The following is a 19,752-nucleotide window of genomic DNA, read 5'->3' on the forward strand; positions in this document are numbered from 1 at the left end:
TTTTATTTTTTTATTTTAATAGAAAAATATAGTTATTTTTAAAAATCAATTTTTATTCTTTCTTATTTTGTATTCTTTCCTTGCTGACAAATTTTATTTTTTAATTTCCGTTTTTTATTTTTTTATTTATAATTTTTTTAATATTTAACATTTTTATTTTTTTTGGATGTGTTTTATTTTCAATGTTACTGCTTCTTATACCTTCTTCATCAAAAGGTTTGCATTATTTCAGGGAATAACAATGTAATTTTGAAAAACATTTTATTGGTTATTTTCTAAATCGGTTAGCTTTTGTTAAAAATAAAATAATATTAATTGTCAAGGCCCCTAATAAATATAAATAACAATTTCTGTTTCCTACAATAATAAAATAACTTTAGAATAAATTGTGCGTAATTGTAATATTTTATGTAATCTCGTATTAACACTTATCTTGCTTGATAAGAGATTTGTAAAAATTGACCGTCACTTAGCAGACAAGCACAAATTGCAAAATATTGCTCTAATTGCCTGAATTTTTGGGGTTAAAGAACTTGTAGAGATTATGGCGAACTTGAAAAAACTAAAGGTCAAAAAAATTACACAAAAAACATTTTTTAAATAACGATTAGTACAATTAAAAATCGCATTACGTAATTGCGATTTTGTAGTACTCACACCACGTTTTTGGAGATAGTGACTAGTTCCTGTAGATACACAGTGAGAAAAAAATTTCAGATAACCCTTAGTTCACACTGGTTATTTTACTGTGTCATTGATTCTAAAAATATGATTTTAAAATTTCACGTATGCAAATATTCCTATCAATTCGTGTTATAGTAGAAGATGAGAAAAAAAAATACACACGCACGTATTTGGGGACTTTTGCGAAATTATCAACACATCTGACGTTAATTTTTATTTGTTGTTATGTTATCACGCGATATTTGTATATACAGGGTCTGACACTAGAAATAACAAAAAGACACAGAATTGTAAAATTACCTGTCTTTTAGGCTGATTCCAAAATTATCAAACTCCATTTCTATCAGTAGGCACAAAATAAGAACAAATAATTGGTCACTCTTGTAATTCAATAGTTTATTGAAAATATTTGCAAAAGTGGACACTTGTATCCATTACCATATAGTTTTGATAATCAATGAAAATATTTTTATCGCATTATCAATCAACTAACTCAATAATATTTTGCTATATTTTGTCAATTATAGATGTGTTTGTGAGTTCAATAAATAGTTGTTTCACAATAGTTTAGACAAATAATTAGCTAATTGGCAGATCTATTAATCAGAACCAAGTAAAGTAATATGGCAAATAATCTAGTTGATTTCACTGAAAATCTTATTTGGCGCGTTTTTAAGCAATGAGTTGGTAAAAGAAAATTATTTAAACGAAACACGTGCCAAAACCAATTTCTAAAAGGTCTAATTTATTTTAATATACTTATTTAAACAAACCAAGTGGCAAAATTTAACAATTTAAACTATTTAATTTAACTTTCATTAAAAATTAACCAAAATAAGTTACTTAGCTGGTTGTTTCTCAAGCAAGGAGTAGTTGGTACACAATGTGTTAAACAAAACACGTGCCAAAATGCCAAAATAAAACAATTTTTGGAATTTTTAAGCGATTCAAATCGTTTTAAAGAAAGAAACCGTTAAAAATCAACTAATTTCAGTTTAAAAATTCCATACTCAAGTGAATAAATAAATTTTTAGATGGTTAATTTAGAAAACGTCAATAACAGGTGCCAGACGATGTAGACAATTTTCCGAAGTTTATGAAGTTTTTTCAAGTGAGAGAAATTTTAGTGTTTCTTAGACAATTTGACTCAAATAAAAGCAAAAAAATCGTTGAAAATCCTCTTATTTAAGCAAAATAAATGTCATACTAAAGTAAAGAAATAAATATCAAGTAATCGCTGAAAATACACTTATTAAAACAAAACAAGTGCCATAATAAGATGATTTGAACCATTTACCAACAATTTCACTCGTTTTTAAGCGAGGTATCGATGAATGTGTACTAAAGTATGACAACTAAACAAACAGAATAAATTTAATAACTAGGATGATTTCAGATGTTCTTAAGAAAGGAATAGCTAAATACTAACTAAAATAACAAGTTTTAAATTATTTCCAAGTTATATAGTTGGTTTTTAAGTAGGAAGTGATACAAATACAGTTTTCTAAACAAAAAACATGCTAAAATGCCAAAATACCAAAAGAAAGCGATTTCTGGAATTTTTAGGCGATTTGATTCATTTTAAAGCCAGAAAGCGTTAAAAATTAAGGTATTTAAGTAAATTACCAGGTGTTTTTTTTTTCAGTAAATTACGAAAACAAGACGATTTAAACTACATATTTCCAGACGATTTCACTGTAAGTAAGCCAACTTATTTAAACTAAATTCGAGCTAAACTAATGCCAAAATAGGTCAATATACAGGGTGACCCAAGGGTGCATAATCGGTCTATAACTTTTTTATAATATTGCGATTCTGTTTTTATTATCCGATAGAGCGACTTAAAGCCCACAAACTGAAAATGTTTTTATTATACACAGGGTGTTGTATACAGGGTGGTGAACCAAAATTACATTTTTTTAAATGGAACATCTTATATATTTTTGCATGATTAGATTCTAAGCAAAAAAATAATGTAACTTTATATAAACTATTATGGGTCTATCTCTTTTCGTTTCGGAATTATTCAACTTTTCGTTATCAAAAAGACCAATTTTTGAAAATTCGCTGCAAAGTCGCCTATGAATATTTTCCGGTAAATTTGCAACAGAAAAATTCAGAATATCCTGTAGTGTTAGGAAATAGTCGACTTTTACTTGAAACACGGAAATAATGTACAGGGTATGCCAAAACGCAAAAAGTCAAATAATTCATTTTTTGTAATGGAACACCATGTATTTCTTTACATGTGTCGATTGCATTTTTCATAAGCTTTCTATTGATATGCGGTTTTTATAGCAAATTTACAATATTTCTTAAAGTGTTCAAAAAAATAAAAAATATATTTTTTATTTATTTTATTAATAATTCTTAATGAGTGAAATTCATTTATGTATCAGGTAATAATTAGATTACTTGTGTAATTAGTCACATTAATACATATCAAAAAATTAATTACCAGTTGACTATCAGATTCTAGGCTAACATATTGTCTTGTAATAAAATATATTTTTTTGAAAAATCTCAAAAAATATTTTAAATTTGCTATGCAAACCCTATACCGTTAGAAAGCTTATCAAAAATGCTATCGACACATTTAATAAAATACAGGATGTTCCATTTGAAAAAAATGAGTTATTGAACTTTTTGCGTTTTGGCACACCCTGTATATTATCTGCGTGCTTTAACTAAAAGTCGTCTATTTCCTAAAACTATAAGGTATTCTAAGTTTTTCTGTTGCAAATTTATCGGAAAATATTCATAAGCGACTTTGCAGTGATTTTTCAAAAATTGGTCTTTTTTATAACGAAATGTTGAATAATTCCAAAACGAAAAGAGATAGACCCATAATAGTTTATATAAAGTTACATTATTTTTTGCGTAGAATTGAATTATGCAAAAATATATAGAGTGTTCCATTTATAAAAATATAACTTTGATTCACCACCCTGTATACAACACCCTGTGTATAATAAAAATGTTTTTAGTTTGTGGACTTTCAGTCGATCTATCGGATAATAAAAACAGAATAGTAATATTTCAAATAGTAAAAAAGTTATAGACCGATTACACACTGCTGGGTCACCCTGTATAATGTATTTACATGATTATATGATTTGGCACAGTTTTAAGCATGGAATGGTGAAAAATATTTTATTTAAACAAAACACGTGCCGCAATAAAGCAATTTTTTATGTGATTTGACTCATTTTATAATGATCACAGAAAATTACCTTAATTAAATAAAAATGTGCGTGAATACATTCCCTGGAGATTTGGTTTGTTTATTTGTTTATTTATTTAAACCGATTTAAAGTAAACAAGTGCCAAAATAAGACGATTTAAACTACTTAAGATGATTTCAGTCGTGTTAAGTAAGGAATGGTTAAAAAATGACCAAAATAAAACGTATTAAATTATTGTCAAGTGAAAGGAGGGGTTGAAAGACTATTTGTTAAACAAAACACCTGCCAAAATAAGTCGACATAAACTATTCATCTGCGATTTGGCTCCTTTTTACATTTTTGGTATTTTCAGACAACTTGATTCATTTCAAAACAATAAACCCTTAAAAATCAGCTTATTTAAATAAAACAAAAGTCAAAATAAGTCCATTAATAATTTGGTATGTTTTTAAGCGAGACATTTGTAACAATCCACTTAATTTAACGAAATGTATGCCAAAATAAGATTATTTTTAAACTACTTTCAGATAAAACTAGTGAAAATAAAGCGATTTTTAGCTAGGGGACAAATTTACTAAGACAAATACGAATGAGAAAAATTTGATAATTGGCAACATTGAAAATTATAATAGACTGTTGCCAACTTAATTTCAATCTCAAAGGCACTTTAGTGTAAAGTGTGGATTTACCTTTTCCTTCAGGTCAATATTATACTTTCGTAAGAATTTAAGATTTAAATTCTTGTAAGTATTGACGTCAATCGAACAGTAAGTTTGCAATTAGAAATTTCTATTCCACATTTATGTAATTTTTAAGTTAAACCTTTGGTTTTCCCCAGATACAAATAACTTTTGCTTTTTATTGAGTCATTAACATTATAATACTAGTTGTTTAGAAAGTAAAAGTTGCTAAAAAATATGTTTTGTTTGTCACAATAATTTGCGAATATTTTTTAAAAATACCGCGTTGGTTTCCAAAGCACATGCGATTACCTCAATGTTTACGCCAAGCTTCACAAATTTGTAAAGTAAGGTGAAAATAGTGTTGTCAAAGAACTGATGTTTCGTGTTGTTTGAAGAAAACCTTAGGATGTATTGTTACTGTTATCAAAATTAATTGAGTGATAAGTGAGGTTACCTGGCTAAAAATTCGATTTAGTGCAGGTGGCGACCTCTAGCGTACGAATTGTTAAGTATTACAGAAATCTGCATCAAGGAAATAATGGTAATCCCCTAATTTAATTTTTTAAATATTTAATTATTTAATTTTAGTCATGCGCTCATGAAATAACAATCAATAATTTTAAAACCGAAGAAACTGTAAATTATCCCGTTGTAATAGTTAAAGGAACAGTTGAAAATAACAAGTGTAAAAAACTACAAATCGATGAAATTGAGATTAAAATTAGTTCTACAAAATTTAATTCCAAAATAGTTGATAACAAATTTAAATTTTTAGTAGAATTAAACCTTGGTCAAAACACCATAACTGTGAATTATTGTAATTCAGGTGTTACTTTAAATTTGAATTATGTTCAGAAGGAGTCGGTTTTTGCGGTACTTCCCCTATACATAATTTGTGACCAACACGATGGAACATTTCAAGCACCAGAAACTATACCTAACGATAGAAACAGTGCTTGTAAAAGAATTAATTTGGGTGTTAAGCTGTTACAAAGTGTTATTGCCGAAAAACTGTACGAAGGAAATTTCGGTAGAAAAACTTTCAAATCACTCGATTGTAAAATTTTTCATAGTCGTTTGAATTTTCGTGATGCTTGGAAAATGACACAAGAAGAATTGTGGAGTTATTTAGGACGTGAAATTGTCAATTCGGATTTAGGACACGACAAAATCAAGTTTTTGGGATTTTTGTCTTGCACGAGGTTTGTGGATACAGGGTAATCAACAATGACTGTTTAAGTTGGCAACAGAATTTTTGCAATTGAAAGTGAGATATTGAGGGAGTGTTACCAAAAACATCAAAGTTGTTACTACTTCAAAACTCCAAATAGCCTTGACTCTATCAAAAAAATACATTTCAGTATTGCCAACTCAAACAGTCATTCTTGCTTACACAGTATAATAATTAATTTTAATATAACGTTCTAGCTAAACTGTTCTATGTAATTGAGTCTTTTTTGTTAATAAATAAAACAAAAAATAATACTCGTAGTATTACATAAATACTGCGGTATGTATACAGAGTGTTCCAATATTAAAAAAAAACACTCAAGTTCTGTTTTTTTAAATGGAACACCGTAAATTTTTTTAAACTTGTATTGGTCGATTCTGCATAATTTTTGATATCATTTGATTTTTTTGACAAAAATACGTTTTATTTAAAAATGTAGAAAAGTAGGGCTTTTACCACTTTAAAGGGAAAAGTTTAAACTTAAATCTGTTCCAATTGTTCAGCGCATTGCAATTTTAGTAGGAACATAGAAAAAATACGAATATTGTTCTAAAAGTTGATAACTTGAAAAAAATGCCTAAAGTTAATGACTAAAAAGACTTTAAAAGTTATTTTCAGCAACAAAGCACATTATTCATAAGCTTTGTTGTTACCGTAGTAAACCTTACGATAATCATGATAACTCCACTAAAGACTATTTGTTGGAGGTTATAAGGGATTTAAAAATTTGGCAAAAATATTGAAATTTAAGTTATTTTACTCCAATAAATGACGAATAATGACGATCTAAAGGTAACAATCATTACAGTTTATATTAGCTGAAAATTTCACTTTTACGACTACGAAACAATGGTTAATAATTTTTTTAATGTTTAATAAGTTAAATATATTTTGAGTAATCAGCAAGTGTTTTAAGAGAGACAATTTAAAGTTCTTTTAGATGCAAACATAAAAAAACAGGTGTTCGTTCCATTTAAAATTTTTTAGTTATTCAACTTGCAACAGTAACCTCTTAATTTTTTTTATCTTCTTGATTGCAGTAAGCTAAAAAATATATTCTTTGACTTTGAAGTTTTTTCTTTAAAAGTCCTACTTTCCCAAGTTTCTTAGTTTTTATTTAATATTTTTTTTAAAAGCGTGTTTTTGTTAAAAAAATCAAATTATTTCAAAAACAAATCAAAATGGATTAGTAACTATTTACCCTAAGGTTAAAAGGGAACATGTTTTAGTGTGTTTCTAAGCCGCAAGATGGCGCGGAATTTATTTTTGAATTATCTTTTTAGCCAATCATTTTTTTCGGAAACTAAAAAAGTTTTGAACATAGAATCTTCATTAAATTTTAAGCAACGTAAAGTTTTTTTCTTTTTTGAATTATTTTTGAAAACAAAATTAATATTTTTTATAATAACAAAAATTTTTAAAAACGAATGTAGGGCGACAAATTTCCATTTTTCGCTGATCACAAATATATTTTTGTTTTTAAAATTCGATAACCGGAAATGTATTCAAAACGCAAATTTTGTAAAATCTTTTGTTCCGTCATGGTTGAACAGTGAGGAAGGCATTCCTTGGAAGCATCTGTATACGTATTAGCCACCAGCAAGATATTTTTAGTTATATATAAAAAAATTGTAACTAACAAAAAAAATTGTGAGTTTTCTATTTAAGCAGAGAAGCATTTGCCTGTATTTTACGTTTTGGAAAAAGCGGTCTACCCATACTAACAAGCTTTATAAAAAAATCCTACAGAAAATTTTGTGTATTTGATGAAAATTAGGGATTCGAAAGGCCGATTTAACCCCGATATCTAGAAGTCATTTAGTAATGATTGGTTTTGTCTCTCTTTTATACATTTTTTTACATAACTAAAACTATTATTAAAAGCTATTTTTTCTGCGTTTGCAAAAATGCTTTATTATTTTCTTTATGCATGTGATTTTTTCGGATTTTTTTTACAGTTCCATAATAAAATTATTGCCATTGAATTAATAATACATATTGATAGTAATGTTAATAAAATTAAAAATATGAAAACATTAACTAACCAAACTGTCATTCTAAAACAAACGATGCTTAAATGATGTTTTGTACAAACATTTTTGAAAAAAAATTACATACGGATGCTTCATTGATAAGAAAATTGAACATTTAAAAGCAAACGCTAAATTCTGGTGGTTATTATGAGTAGTTTGTATTTGTTTTGCCGACTTGTCCGATCCCTTTCAGCTTTTTCTTAAAATGGGAAGCAGGTATACTTCTTAGGTATTTCAAAGAATTTAATTCCAGAAAAATTGGAACTCAAGGTTATTTGACATTATTTGCTTCTTGCTGAACTTTCTCGATCTACATCTCAGAAATCTTTAGGACATCAAGACAAAATATTTTTTTACCGAAAATAAATTAAAATTTAACCTATTGTTTTCCAAAGTGAAAAACAGATTTTGTCCTATTCCAAACTTTTGATCATTTATCCGTTTTTGAGCAAGGAACACATAAAAATTTCTTACTAACAAATAAACACTACTTCAAAAAGAAAACAAAAACTGATGCTGATGTATAATTTATTTCTATCAATTTATACAGATGTAGTAACAAAATTGATACGAAAAACGTCAGTATTATACACAGAAATAACAATAACATAAAAATAATTTTAATATATAAGTCAAAAAACCTGTCTATTATAGAATTCATTTAAAGTATATGATTCGAGATCCGAAATGTAGTCAAATATTTTCTTTTTAAATAAATTTAAATTACATGGTGTGCGTAGATGCACAGGTAAACAATTGTATAGTTTTATTCCTGCATAATGAGAATTTTTTTCCGTCAGCGTGAGTTTGTGTCTTGGATTCTCTAAGTCTACTTTGCGAGTGTTGTACTTATGGTCCTTAGTGACTTAAATAGTAGATTCTGTTTAAAGAAAAATAAAAGTAATCTATATATGTATGAACCAGTTACTGTCAAAAAGTTATTGCTTTTAAAGATGTTCCTACAAGTTTCATTATATTTTAAGTTAAACATAGTTCTCATGACTTGTTTTTGAGTAACAAGTACTTTTGATATCTTTCCACTTTGCCCCTAAAATATTATACCGTAGCTTAGTAATGATTGAAAATTTGCGAAGTATATTATTCTTAGTTGTTCAATGTTAATGTATTTTTTTAAAACACGTATTGTAAAATGTACTGAGTTGAATTTTTTTAATAAATTATCTATATGATTAGTCCAGCTTAACTTATAGTCAATGCATATTCCCAGAAAATTAGTTTTCTCTGTTGATTCAATTTCTTTAGATGATATTACAATTTTATTCGGTTTCTCTGTATTCTTGTGATTACATATTGCAAAATAAATGCCGTTGGTTTTTTCAAAATTTAACACTAATTTATTTTCTTTAGTCCAGTTTATTACCTTATTCATGCAAATCTTTGCTTCTTTCATTGTATCTGTCATATTTTCACCCCAAATTAATATGTTTGTGTCATCAGCAAAGGTAACTGCACTATTGTTGTCTGAGACTGTTAAAATGTTTAATAGGTCGTTTATATAAATTACGAAAAATAAAGGCCCTAGTATACTACCTTGAGGTACACCTTGTTTAATTAGAAGTTTATTTGATGTATATACAGTACTGTTTTTTGTTATTGTGACCTGCTGATACCTATTATTAAGATAAGATGTGATCAATTTTAACATAATTCCTCTTATGCCGTATTTTTTTAATTTACTTATTAGGATGTCATGATCTAGGCAATCGAAGGCTTACTAAATCCGGTTCAAAGAATTAATAGGATAATTCTGTGGATGAACAATACTAGCATCGTGTTTCACATCTTCCTGTCTTTGTCAAAGTAAAATGAATATTCGCGTTTCGTTCAAAACTACTAAAAGTTTTGTTTGTTTCTTGGACGCATTATCATTATCCTATCTTCACAGTACATCTTTCCCCTACACGTTTTTTTTAAATATGAATATTTGTTTAAAATTTTAATAAACAGATATCAAATAATTTTTTTTCGAAAATGTGTTACGTTGTCTCAAATTCTAATAATTTAAAAAACTCAATTCCATTTTTCGCTTTAAAACTGGGTTATAAATATCGCTAAAAATAGTAAAATAAATTTCATTACTACTTATCTTTGTCGCACACTTGATTTAACTCTGTCGTCTCCTTTAGCCTTAAATCTAAAGGATGAATAACATGAATCAAATGAATGATTATTGACAGCACGAATTAAGTAATGAATATAAACATTTCATTCATTCTTCTTCTTCATTTTATTTATCCTTATGATTAAACTATTACGAAATAAATATTAAAGAATACTGACACTTTTATCAGAAGTAATATTTTTTTTAGTTCATTACATTGCCAAATCTGCATCGAGTATAGTATATTATACAAGTTTTATAAGACTTTCTATTGTTGCACTCCTTCGTCGTGCTCCAATAGAATGAGTGCCACAATTAAGTCTTATAAAACAAGTGCAATATACTATTTTTTCTATTTTCTATTTTTTTGTTTGTTTTTGTTTAGTTTAACTTATCAAAATCTGTTTAAACTATTTTCTTTCTCTTAATTGTGTTAATTATTCGGACTTTATCAATAAACGACTTGACGCTGTTGACAGATCACACATTGAATAACAGTGATGACCGATGACACCTAGCCCAGCACTGCCAATACAACACAATAAACACACAATAAACAATTTGTGAAACCAAAGTAGGTAGACAAAAAAATTTTTGAGTTAGGGTCATTAATTTTTTTTTTTTTTGAAATGGCAAACTAAGTATTATAAAACGATTTCTTGTTTTGACTTGCCATTTAACTTCCACAATTTTTGATATTATTAATGAAAATATGAAATGAAAACGAATTTTGTGTAGTGTTTTTTTGTAGATACTGTGGCGAAAAATATCGTCCAAATTTCACTCATGACGAAATCGTCAAAATAACCCAGGCTTACGTTGCTTTGGGCGGTGGAGGTTTGGCACTTTTCGGTTCGGCTTGTCTCCACACATGGCCCGAAAACATCTCCCAAGTCATCCCAAACTTTATCAATCAAAAACCAATCGATCGAGCAAAATTCATGGATGATAGTTGCTACCGTGGTACTTTGGGCGCTTGCTTTTCGACAACTTTGGGCTCAGTTTTACACGAATTGTGCCACACTTTTGATTTAGGGCACACGGAAAAGGGCATCATGGGACGAGGGTTCGACGATATTTACAAAGTTTTCGTATGTAATAAAAGAAGCACCGAAATGAAGAAATTTGACGAAGATGGAACGTTTTGGACACGGAGTTGTTTGGTGCTTTTGGCTTATCACAAGTAAGTCCAATAACACTGGTCTGCAACGAAATACTTCTTTTTTTTGCTATCACGTATACAAGGTGATCCGTCTAAACAGCACATTAGAAGTATTGGTAGTCGTAATAATTATAGCCATCTGAAAATTTGTATATAACCATAATTTCTTAGGTCCTGCTCAATGAAAATATTTTCAAGATGGTGGCAATTCCGGTTATACCGGAAGTCGCTATTAACTTTTTTATTTTAAATGGAAAGACATATTTTTAATGCGTTTTTGGAGTCATTTTAAGGTAGTTTTCATAAACCTTCTCTATACCTAACTTTTTAGTTTTTTTTTAATTTGCACTTTCCAGTTCAAAAATTGATAATTTTTCAATTTTCAAAATTTGGAAATATTTTTTAACTCATTTGAAAGAGGATGCCTTGACCTTTTTTTGGCGTTTCCAAGTTTTTAAAAAAGAATAACAAACCTCAAATGTTTGAAGTTAAGTTTTTAGAACTTTAGGGTCTTCGAATGAGATGCCACAAGTTTTATTTCATTAAATCGTGGAAAATTTAATTCTGCATCGATCTGTATTAGCATTTCCTATACTTATGTTTAAGAGTTTTTAAGTTCTAATACTAAATGTTAGGAATAAGAAATTCATTAGCGAGAGAAAACGAGAGAAAAAATGTGAGACATTAAAGTTTTTTAAACCAATATTTAATGAATTTATTTTGTTTTTACAGAACGTATAACCTGGAAAGCAGGAAATATGTAATAATAAATAAATAACAAGATAAAATAATAAAATAATAAGACAAATGGGAAGAAAAGTTACCTTCAATAAATAAAGAGTGTCAAAAATTCAAGTTTAAGATATCAAAATACATAAAAAATATCAACAGCTCTTTATAAATTGTTAATTTTTTAGACATTTTTAAAGGGACTTTCAATTTTGTTGGTTATGTTTGAGCTTTCGTTTAAAGCCGTGTTCGTTATAACCCAGTTCTACTGTAATTATAAAATTATAAAAAAAATGTGAAGAGGCGAAGTTTGCTGTTCTACTCAACTTCTCTCAAAAACATAATAAAACTGAAAATAATATATTTTTTAAAGTACTGCTATGAAAATAAAAGTACTGAACAATCAAAATAATAATAATAATAATAACAATAATAATAATAATAATAATAATAATAATAATAATAATAATAATACTAAAGTAGGAAAAACAAAAACAGCAAAAGAACAATTACTACTAAAATAATAAATATTTTAACAATCTCTTATTTAAATATACTCGTAACTTTACTTATATTTACTTCACTGGCTTTGATTTCAAAAGAATATACTCTTACTATTTTTTAACTTTTTTTGAAGTTTATTGCATTTTTTTGACATTGTTTTTATTCTTTTTATGTTTTTTTACACGTTTTTGTCTCAGAAACCCGAACGTTTTGGTGAATTTCATGACAAATCTTCTACAAAATCTCCAAATTTGAGTATACTTTTTAGTCAAGAATCATAAAAAACATCCAAACTATCTTTTTTAAAGTAATTTTTCTCAAAATTTACTAAATTTATAGATCACTAACTATTGCATAATTTTTTAGTTTTTTTAAGGTTTTAGTGTATTTTAGAAACTTATGTGAAATGCTTATTTATTAAAACGTTCTCATTAATTGTTCTCCATACTTTTTTATGGTAAATTTGTTTCTAAAAATACTTCTCTTTGTTGGATCCATTTCTAGATTTTTTTCTAATATCTCTCTTGTTTCTTAGTTTAGTACACACTTATGGGGACTTCTTAAGACTTGTCTTTAAATTCTTCACATGTTTCTTTGTAAACTCGCTTTTGGCTTTTTTTTATAAATTATTCTTTAGATCTTTTCTTAGATTTTTTTAGGCTTTGGTCTACAACCTTCTCTAGATTCTTATTTAAGTTTTTGTAATGTGATTTTTCTTCAGATTCATAATTCTCATTAAGATTTTTTAGTTTTCTGTAATTAGATTTTTCGTTAGATTCTTTTCCATACTCTTTTTTAAGTTATTCTCTTGTGTTCTTTTGCTCCTTTGTTAGATTCCTTTCTGGATTTTTCTATATTCTTTTCTACCTTCTTTTGTACACGGTCGTTTGGATACTGTCATGAATTATTTTCTAAATTTACCCTTAATTTTTTCCTTAGATTTGTCTAGAGTCTCTACCTAATTCTTGATATTTTTCATGTTTTTCTGTAGTACACTCTTGTGTTGATTTCTTAAGACTTGTCTTTAAATATTTCACATATTCCTTTGTAATCCCACCTTTGGATTTTTGTTATAAATCATTCTTTAGATTTTTTTCTTAGATTTTTTAAACTCTGGTCTACAACCTCCTCTAGATTCTTATTTAAGTTTTTGTAATATGATTTTTCTTCAGATTTTGTTAAAAATCACTCATAATTCTTATTAAGATTTTTTAAAGTTCTGTAATTAGATTTTTCGTTAGATTCTTCTCCATACTCTTTTTTAAGTTATTCTCTTATGGTTTCTTTTGCTCTTTTGTTAGATTTCTTTCTGGATTTTTCTATATTCTTTTCTACCTTCTTTTGTTCACGCTCGTTTGGACATTGTCATGAATTATTTTCTAAATTTATCTTTAAATTTTTTCTTAGATTTAACTTTAGAGTCTCCACTAAATTTATCACATTGTTTTTTTTTTGTAGTACATTCTTGTGTAAACTTCTTAAGACTTCTCTCAGAATTTTTCACATATTCCTTTGTAAATTTATCTTTAAATTCTTTGTCTTTAGAGTTTCCACTAAATTCTTAACATTTTTCATTTAATTAGTGGTGTAGAATTCTTAAGACTTGTCTTTAAATTTTTCACATATTCCTTTGTAAACCCTCCTTTGACTTTTTTTTATAAATTACTCTTTAGATTTTTTCTTAGATTTTTTTAGGCTTTGGTCTACAACCTTCTCTAGATTCTTATTTAAGTTTTTGTAATATGATTTTTCTTTAGATTCAGATTTTCTTTCAAATCACTCATAATTCTTATTAAGATCTTTTAGTTTTCTGTAATTAGATTTTTCGTTAGATTCTTCTCCATACTCTTTTTTAAGTTATTCTCTTGTGTTTTTTTGCTCCTTTGTTAGATTCCTTTCTGGATTTTTCTATATTCTTTTTTACTTTCTTTTGTACACGTTCGTTTGGATATTGTCATGAATTATTTCCTAGATTTACCTTTAAATTTTTCCTTAGATTTGTCTTTAAAGTCTCTACCAAAGTCTTGACATTTTTCATTTTTTTCTGTAGTACACTCTTGTGCTGATTTCTTAAGACTTGTCTTTAAATTTTTCACATATTCCATTGTAAACCCGCCTTTGGATTTTTGTTATAAATCATTCTTTAGATTTTTTCTTAGATTTTTTAAACTCTGGTCTACAACCTCCTCTAGATTCTTATTTAGGTTTTTGTAATAGATTTTTCTTCAGATTTAATTAATTAATTAATCTTAATAAGAATTATGAGTGGTTTTTAACAAAGTTCTGTAATTAGATTTTTCGTTAGATTCTTCTTCATACTCTTTTTTAAGTTATTCTCTTATGTTTTCTTTTGCTCTTTTGTTAGATTTCTTTCTGGATTTTTCTATATTTTTTTCTACCTTCTTTTGTTCACGCTCGTTTGGACATGAATTATTTTCAAAATTTATCTTTAATTTTTTTCTTAGATTTATCTTTAGAGTCTCCACTAAATTTATGACATTGTTTTTTTTTTCTGTAGTACATTGTTGTGTAAACTTCTTAAGACTTGTCTTTAAATTTTTCACATATTCCTTTGTAAATTTATCTTTAAATTCATTGTCTTTAGAGTTTTCACTAAATTCTTAACATTTTTTATTTAAGAAGTCGTAAGTCCTTTGTAAACCAGCCTTTGATGTTTCTTTATAAATTATTCTTTAGATGTTTTCTTTGATTTTTTTAAACTCTGGTCTACAACTTCCTCTAGATTCTTAACTAAGTTGTTATGATAATTCTCATTAAGATTTTTTACATTTCTTTTAATCCTTTTTTAAATTTTTTGTTAGATTCTTTTCCAAAAATTTTTTCAGTTATTTTCTTGAGGTTTAAATAGGGTTTAATTGGAGAAGTGCCGACTTGTAAATTTTTTTTTAATTTTAATTTTTAATTTTAGAGTTATCTTAGAAAAATGTTTTTACGAAAAATGTTTTGAGTCATTAATAAGAGTTAAAAGATAAACTTGAAACGTCGACTTAACAAAAAAAAATTGTACAAGTCCGGACTTTCTCACTATTTTTCTTACTATTTTAACCTCAATAATTATCACGAACGATTAATTATACTAATTAATCAACATGTCAAGTTCATTTTTTTTCAAAGTTATTCTCTTGTGTTTTCTTTAGCTCCTTTGTTAGATTCCTATCTGGATTTCTCTGTATTCATTTCTATTTTCTTTTGTCCATTCTGGATTAAGTAAGGCTTTTGATAGTGTGACACGACCTGCTTATCCAAAAACTAGAGATTTACGGAATTAGAGGCAAACCAAACAATTTTATTAAATCATATCTAAGTAACAGAAAACATATGGTTACAATAGGTAGCAATAAATCAGATATGTGTTTAAACCCTCACGGCGTACCTCAGGGTTCCGTGCTTGGGCCTTTTTATTTATAATATATTTAAACGACTTTTGTAATTATTTAGTTCCTTTTAAAAGTGTTCTTTATGCTGATGACACAACCTTTATAGTATCAGGTAAAGATAAAACTTCTCTTCAACTAAGCAGGCAAACTTTGACAGACAAAGTAACGTCGTGGTTCGCATCAAACTTCTTGGTGGTAAATTCAGATAAGACACAGCACATTGACTTTTCTTTTAACAATAATAATATAACTGGCAACCATGTTAAACTTCTGGGTGTAGTTGTGGATGAAGCTCTAAAGTGGAGTTCTCACATTGAAAGCCTATGCCAAAAACTATCTGGTCAAGTTTATCTCATCCGACAATTAAAGAAAGTTTTAAGTTTAGAATGCTTATTAACTGCATACCATTCAATTTTTCACTCACAGTTAACCTATGGAGTGACTTTTTGGGGTAATGCCTCTCACGGTAATAAAATCTTTAAAATTCAGAAAAGAGCAATTAGGGTCATAGCTAACATTAGCCGCTATGATTCTTGTAGACCGTGGTTCATAAAATTTAACATAATGACACTTGCTTCAACATATATTTATTTCTCTTTGCTTGAAATCCACCAATCATCCCATAATTTCAATAAACATGTAGACTTTCATAATCATTACACACGATCTGCACAACTACTTCTGCCACCCCGTTTCAGAAGTAGCAGTGCGGTTAGAAATACATTAAACCTCAATCTTTATAATAGTCCAAACACAGTCTCTTAAATTAAATGCTTTTAAAACCGTTATTAAAAGGTACTTTATAAATAAATGTTATTATAGTGTAAATGAATTTTTATCTAGTTCCCTCGCGATCTAGCTGTCTCTCTATTCGTAATTTATACCTTTTTTATGAAATTTTTCTCCATTTTGTTATCTGTTTAACTGATATGTTTATATTTATATTTATTATTTTTAATTATATTATAATAGTATCGTAATTAGTATCCATACTTGACGTGTTTAATTTCTGTGTATTCAGATACGATAAACGAATAAATTATTATTATTATTATTATTATTATTAGATATTGTCATAAATTATTTTCTAAATTTATCTTTAAATCCTTCCTTAGCTCTGAGTTTAGATTCTTCACTAAATTCTCTTGAAAATTCATTCTTGACATTTTTCTATAGATTTTTTAGAATCTAGTCTAAACCTTTTTTCTAGATTCTTATTGAATAGTTCTATAATATGATTCTTTTTCATATATTACTAAATATCACCCTTAATTCTTCTTACAATTATTCTTTCGATTTCTTCTAGGTTTTTTGTACAAAGACCTAAATGTTTTTTTTTCTTTCAGAAGCATTAAAATTGTAATAATCACGCATAATAATAAGTTATTTGTTGCAGACCAGTGTAATTTTTAATTTCTTCATATATCACTTCAAATTTAAGATGGCTAAATAATCACCCAAACGACGGAAAAGGCTTATTAAAATTTGACCCAGTCCACAAAATTCTAAGCTCGACTAAAGGTCTTCGAGTAATCGAATTACGAAATGAAGGCAACGGAATGGTTTTATTCAATTGGGTGTTTGAGGGACGTATCCTGAAATATTCCTTCCAAATTCCCAACGACCAGCTAGTGACTGAAAATTATGTTATGATTGTCGAAGATAACGTTGGAAATATTTTAAAACATGAAATAAAATTAATCGTGTAGTTGGTAATTATTCCCTGATTACATAACCCCTATTAGCGTCTTCGATGATGTTTGTTGTTTTAAATAGAACAGATTTATAATTGGACACTATCTCAAACACTGTCTGTCAGTGAAGAGACTTGCTTGTTGCGCTTTTAACCCTTTGAAAAAAAATGAATCCTGATCCTTTCGTTTCGGTCGAATTCGAAGTTTACGGCAAAGTGCAAGGTTCAAATTCACAATTAATTGGGAAAAAGTTGATTATTCGTTTGTAGGCGTTTATTTTACTAAATATTGCAAAGAAATGTGCGAACAGCTTGGTATCAGTGGTTGGGTGAAAAACACGAAGAAAGGGACCATTCAAGGGAAACTTCAAGGACCAAGGGGAAGTGTGGAACATATGTAAGAATTGATTTCATTATTATAATTCATTGGTCGTTTGCCAAACTCATGTACTGCGTAAATTTATCTTCGATTGACAGTTTATAAATAAGCCATCAAGGTTTTTTTATTATTTTTAATTTTCAGGATTATTTGGCTGTCGAATACAGGATCTCCGGGTAGTAAGGTTGAACATTGCGATTTGAGTAACTGGCAAACTTTGGCTAAACCTGATTTCAAGGGGTTCACAATAAGGTTTTAAAACCGTTAATCATTACCAAAATGTTACATTCATGATGTGTATTTATTTGTATTTTACTTTACTGTTTTAGTATTACGTTTAGTACTTTAATTCCAATTTTGTAAGAAAATTTGAGTTCACATAAACGATTACTAAGAATAGTGGAATGTTATTTTATTGGAGGGGCTTCACGTAATGACACGAACGAAGTGAGTGTCATGAGAATATCAAATATTGCGAAATAGTTACTTACCTAACGAGTTTGGAATGAACGAATGTCTAAAGAAAAATTAAAAATAATTTTTCTGATAATTTAGTTCTTTTAAAGTTTATTTAATTAATTAATTAATTTAATGTTAAATTGTTACCAACCTGACTACAACATTTCACAATCATTAATAGTCGCCCGATACTTTTAGTGGCAGTGATGGCCACATTACCAAATTTATTTGTGGTAATTTTAATAAAAGATATTAGCAGTTTCAGTTTTTTCCTTATTTTGAAAAAAAATATCAAACGTCATCAAAGAAATCATCTTACAAAAGTAAGGAACAAAAGCACAAAACAAGGACAAATTCTAAGAGTTTTTGGGATAAAATAAAGTAAAAACGTTAAAAAAATTATTAGCTGTTTCAAAGCTATGTACCTAAACGCCAACGTCGCATTTTACCAAATTATTTTTTAAATAAGGTTGATAAAAATGTAAAATAGTTATTAATGGTCTCTCATTGAAACTATAAGTTATAATACATTAGTTATTAATTTTTTGAAGTATAATAATTTATAACAACTAATTTTGAAAGAAATTTTGACGTTGGCGTTTACATGGTTTTGAAACAGCTAATAAGTACTCTTGCTTGTTTATTATTATAAACATGTTTATTAAATATATTTATTATATTTTATATTTATTTATATTTTATTATTTTTTTTTAAATAATTAGAACGGAAATACTTAATATCGAACTTCAAGACAAAAAATAAGTGAAAAACAGCCACTCCTTACTAGAACAGAAAGGATTTTGTATATTTTTTACTTTATTTTCTTCCTTTTTTATTTTTTTGTTGTTTATCAGAAAGATAAAAATTTATAAAATAAAACTACTCAAATAATATTGTGCAGAAGTCCAGAGGCAATAATACAAACTAAAAACACAAGTTTACTGCCAAAATTCATAAAAAGTTTAAAAATTCAAAAAAACAAAATCAATAACACGAAAAAAGTTAACAGAAACAAATTTAAAAAGTCTCTACAAGTCTGAACTAAGGAAAAGCTAAAAAAATATTTAAAGGATACCTAAGAACTGTAAAAAGTATAGTTACAACTACAAGGTGAGTCTGTTAAAAGTATAATTTTCCTGTATCTCAAAACCACTATTCACACAGAATGTCAGCGTTTGCTTTAAACACTTTAAATTTTTCTTAACGCATTTGAATTTTTTATTTAATTTATTCAATTTATTTTTCAAGAAAATAAAGACAAAAAAAGCCAATAGAAACAAGTCTGAACTGAGGACAAACTATAAAAAAACATTAAAATGATGTCCAAGAACTGTAAAAAATATAGGTACATGGTGAATCTACTAAAAGGATATTTTTTATGTATCACAAAATCACTATTCACACAGAAAGTCAGCGTTTGTTTTAAACACTTTATATTTTTCTTCATGTGTTCGAATTTTTTTAGTAGTTATTTATTTTCTTCTTTTTT

General features: G+C 27.5%; 2 protein-coding genes across 2 annotated transcripts in view; both read left to right on the forward strand.

Annotated features, from left to right (window-relative positions):
- The window catches only part of LOC107397428 (uncharacterized protein), a 35,682-nt gene extending 18,235 nt beyond the window's left edge, over positions 1 to 17,447 (forward strand). The window contains exons 3-4 of the mRNA XM_064354741.1: positions 10,690 to 11,121; positions 17,173 to 17,447. Of these exons, the coding sequence (XP_064210811.1) occupies positions 10,690 to 11,121; positions 17,173 to 17,440 (700 nt within the window). The 3' untranslated portion in view covers positions 17,441 to 17,447. The remainder of the gene's footprint in view (positions 1 to 10,689; positions 11,122 to 17,172) is intronic.
- LOC656710 (acylphosphatase-2) lies at positions 17,311 to 18,202 on the forward strand. Its single transcript, XM_015983112.2, has 4 exons — positions 17,311 to 17,443; positions 17,508 to 17,647; positions 17,695 to 17,821; positions 17,948 to 18,202. The coding sequence occupies exons 2-4, from the start codon at positions 17,593 to 17,595 to the stop codon at positions 18,060 to 18,062; spliced, it is 297 nt and encodes a 98-aa protein (XP_015838598.1). The 5' UTR covers positions 17,311 to 17,443; positions 17,508 to 17,592; the 3' UTR covers positions 18,063 to 18,202.
- The last annotated feature ends 1,550 nt before the right edge of the window (positions 18,203 to 19,752 follow it).

Source organism: Tribolium castaneum, chromosome 2, assembly GCF_031307605.1.
Source record: "Tribolium castaneum strain GA2 chromosome 2, icTriCast1.1, whole genome shotgun sequence".
NCBI lineage: Eukaryota > Metazoa > Arthropoda > Insecta > Coleoptera > Tenebrionidae > Tribolium > Tribolium castaneum.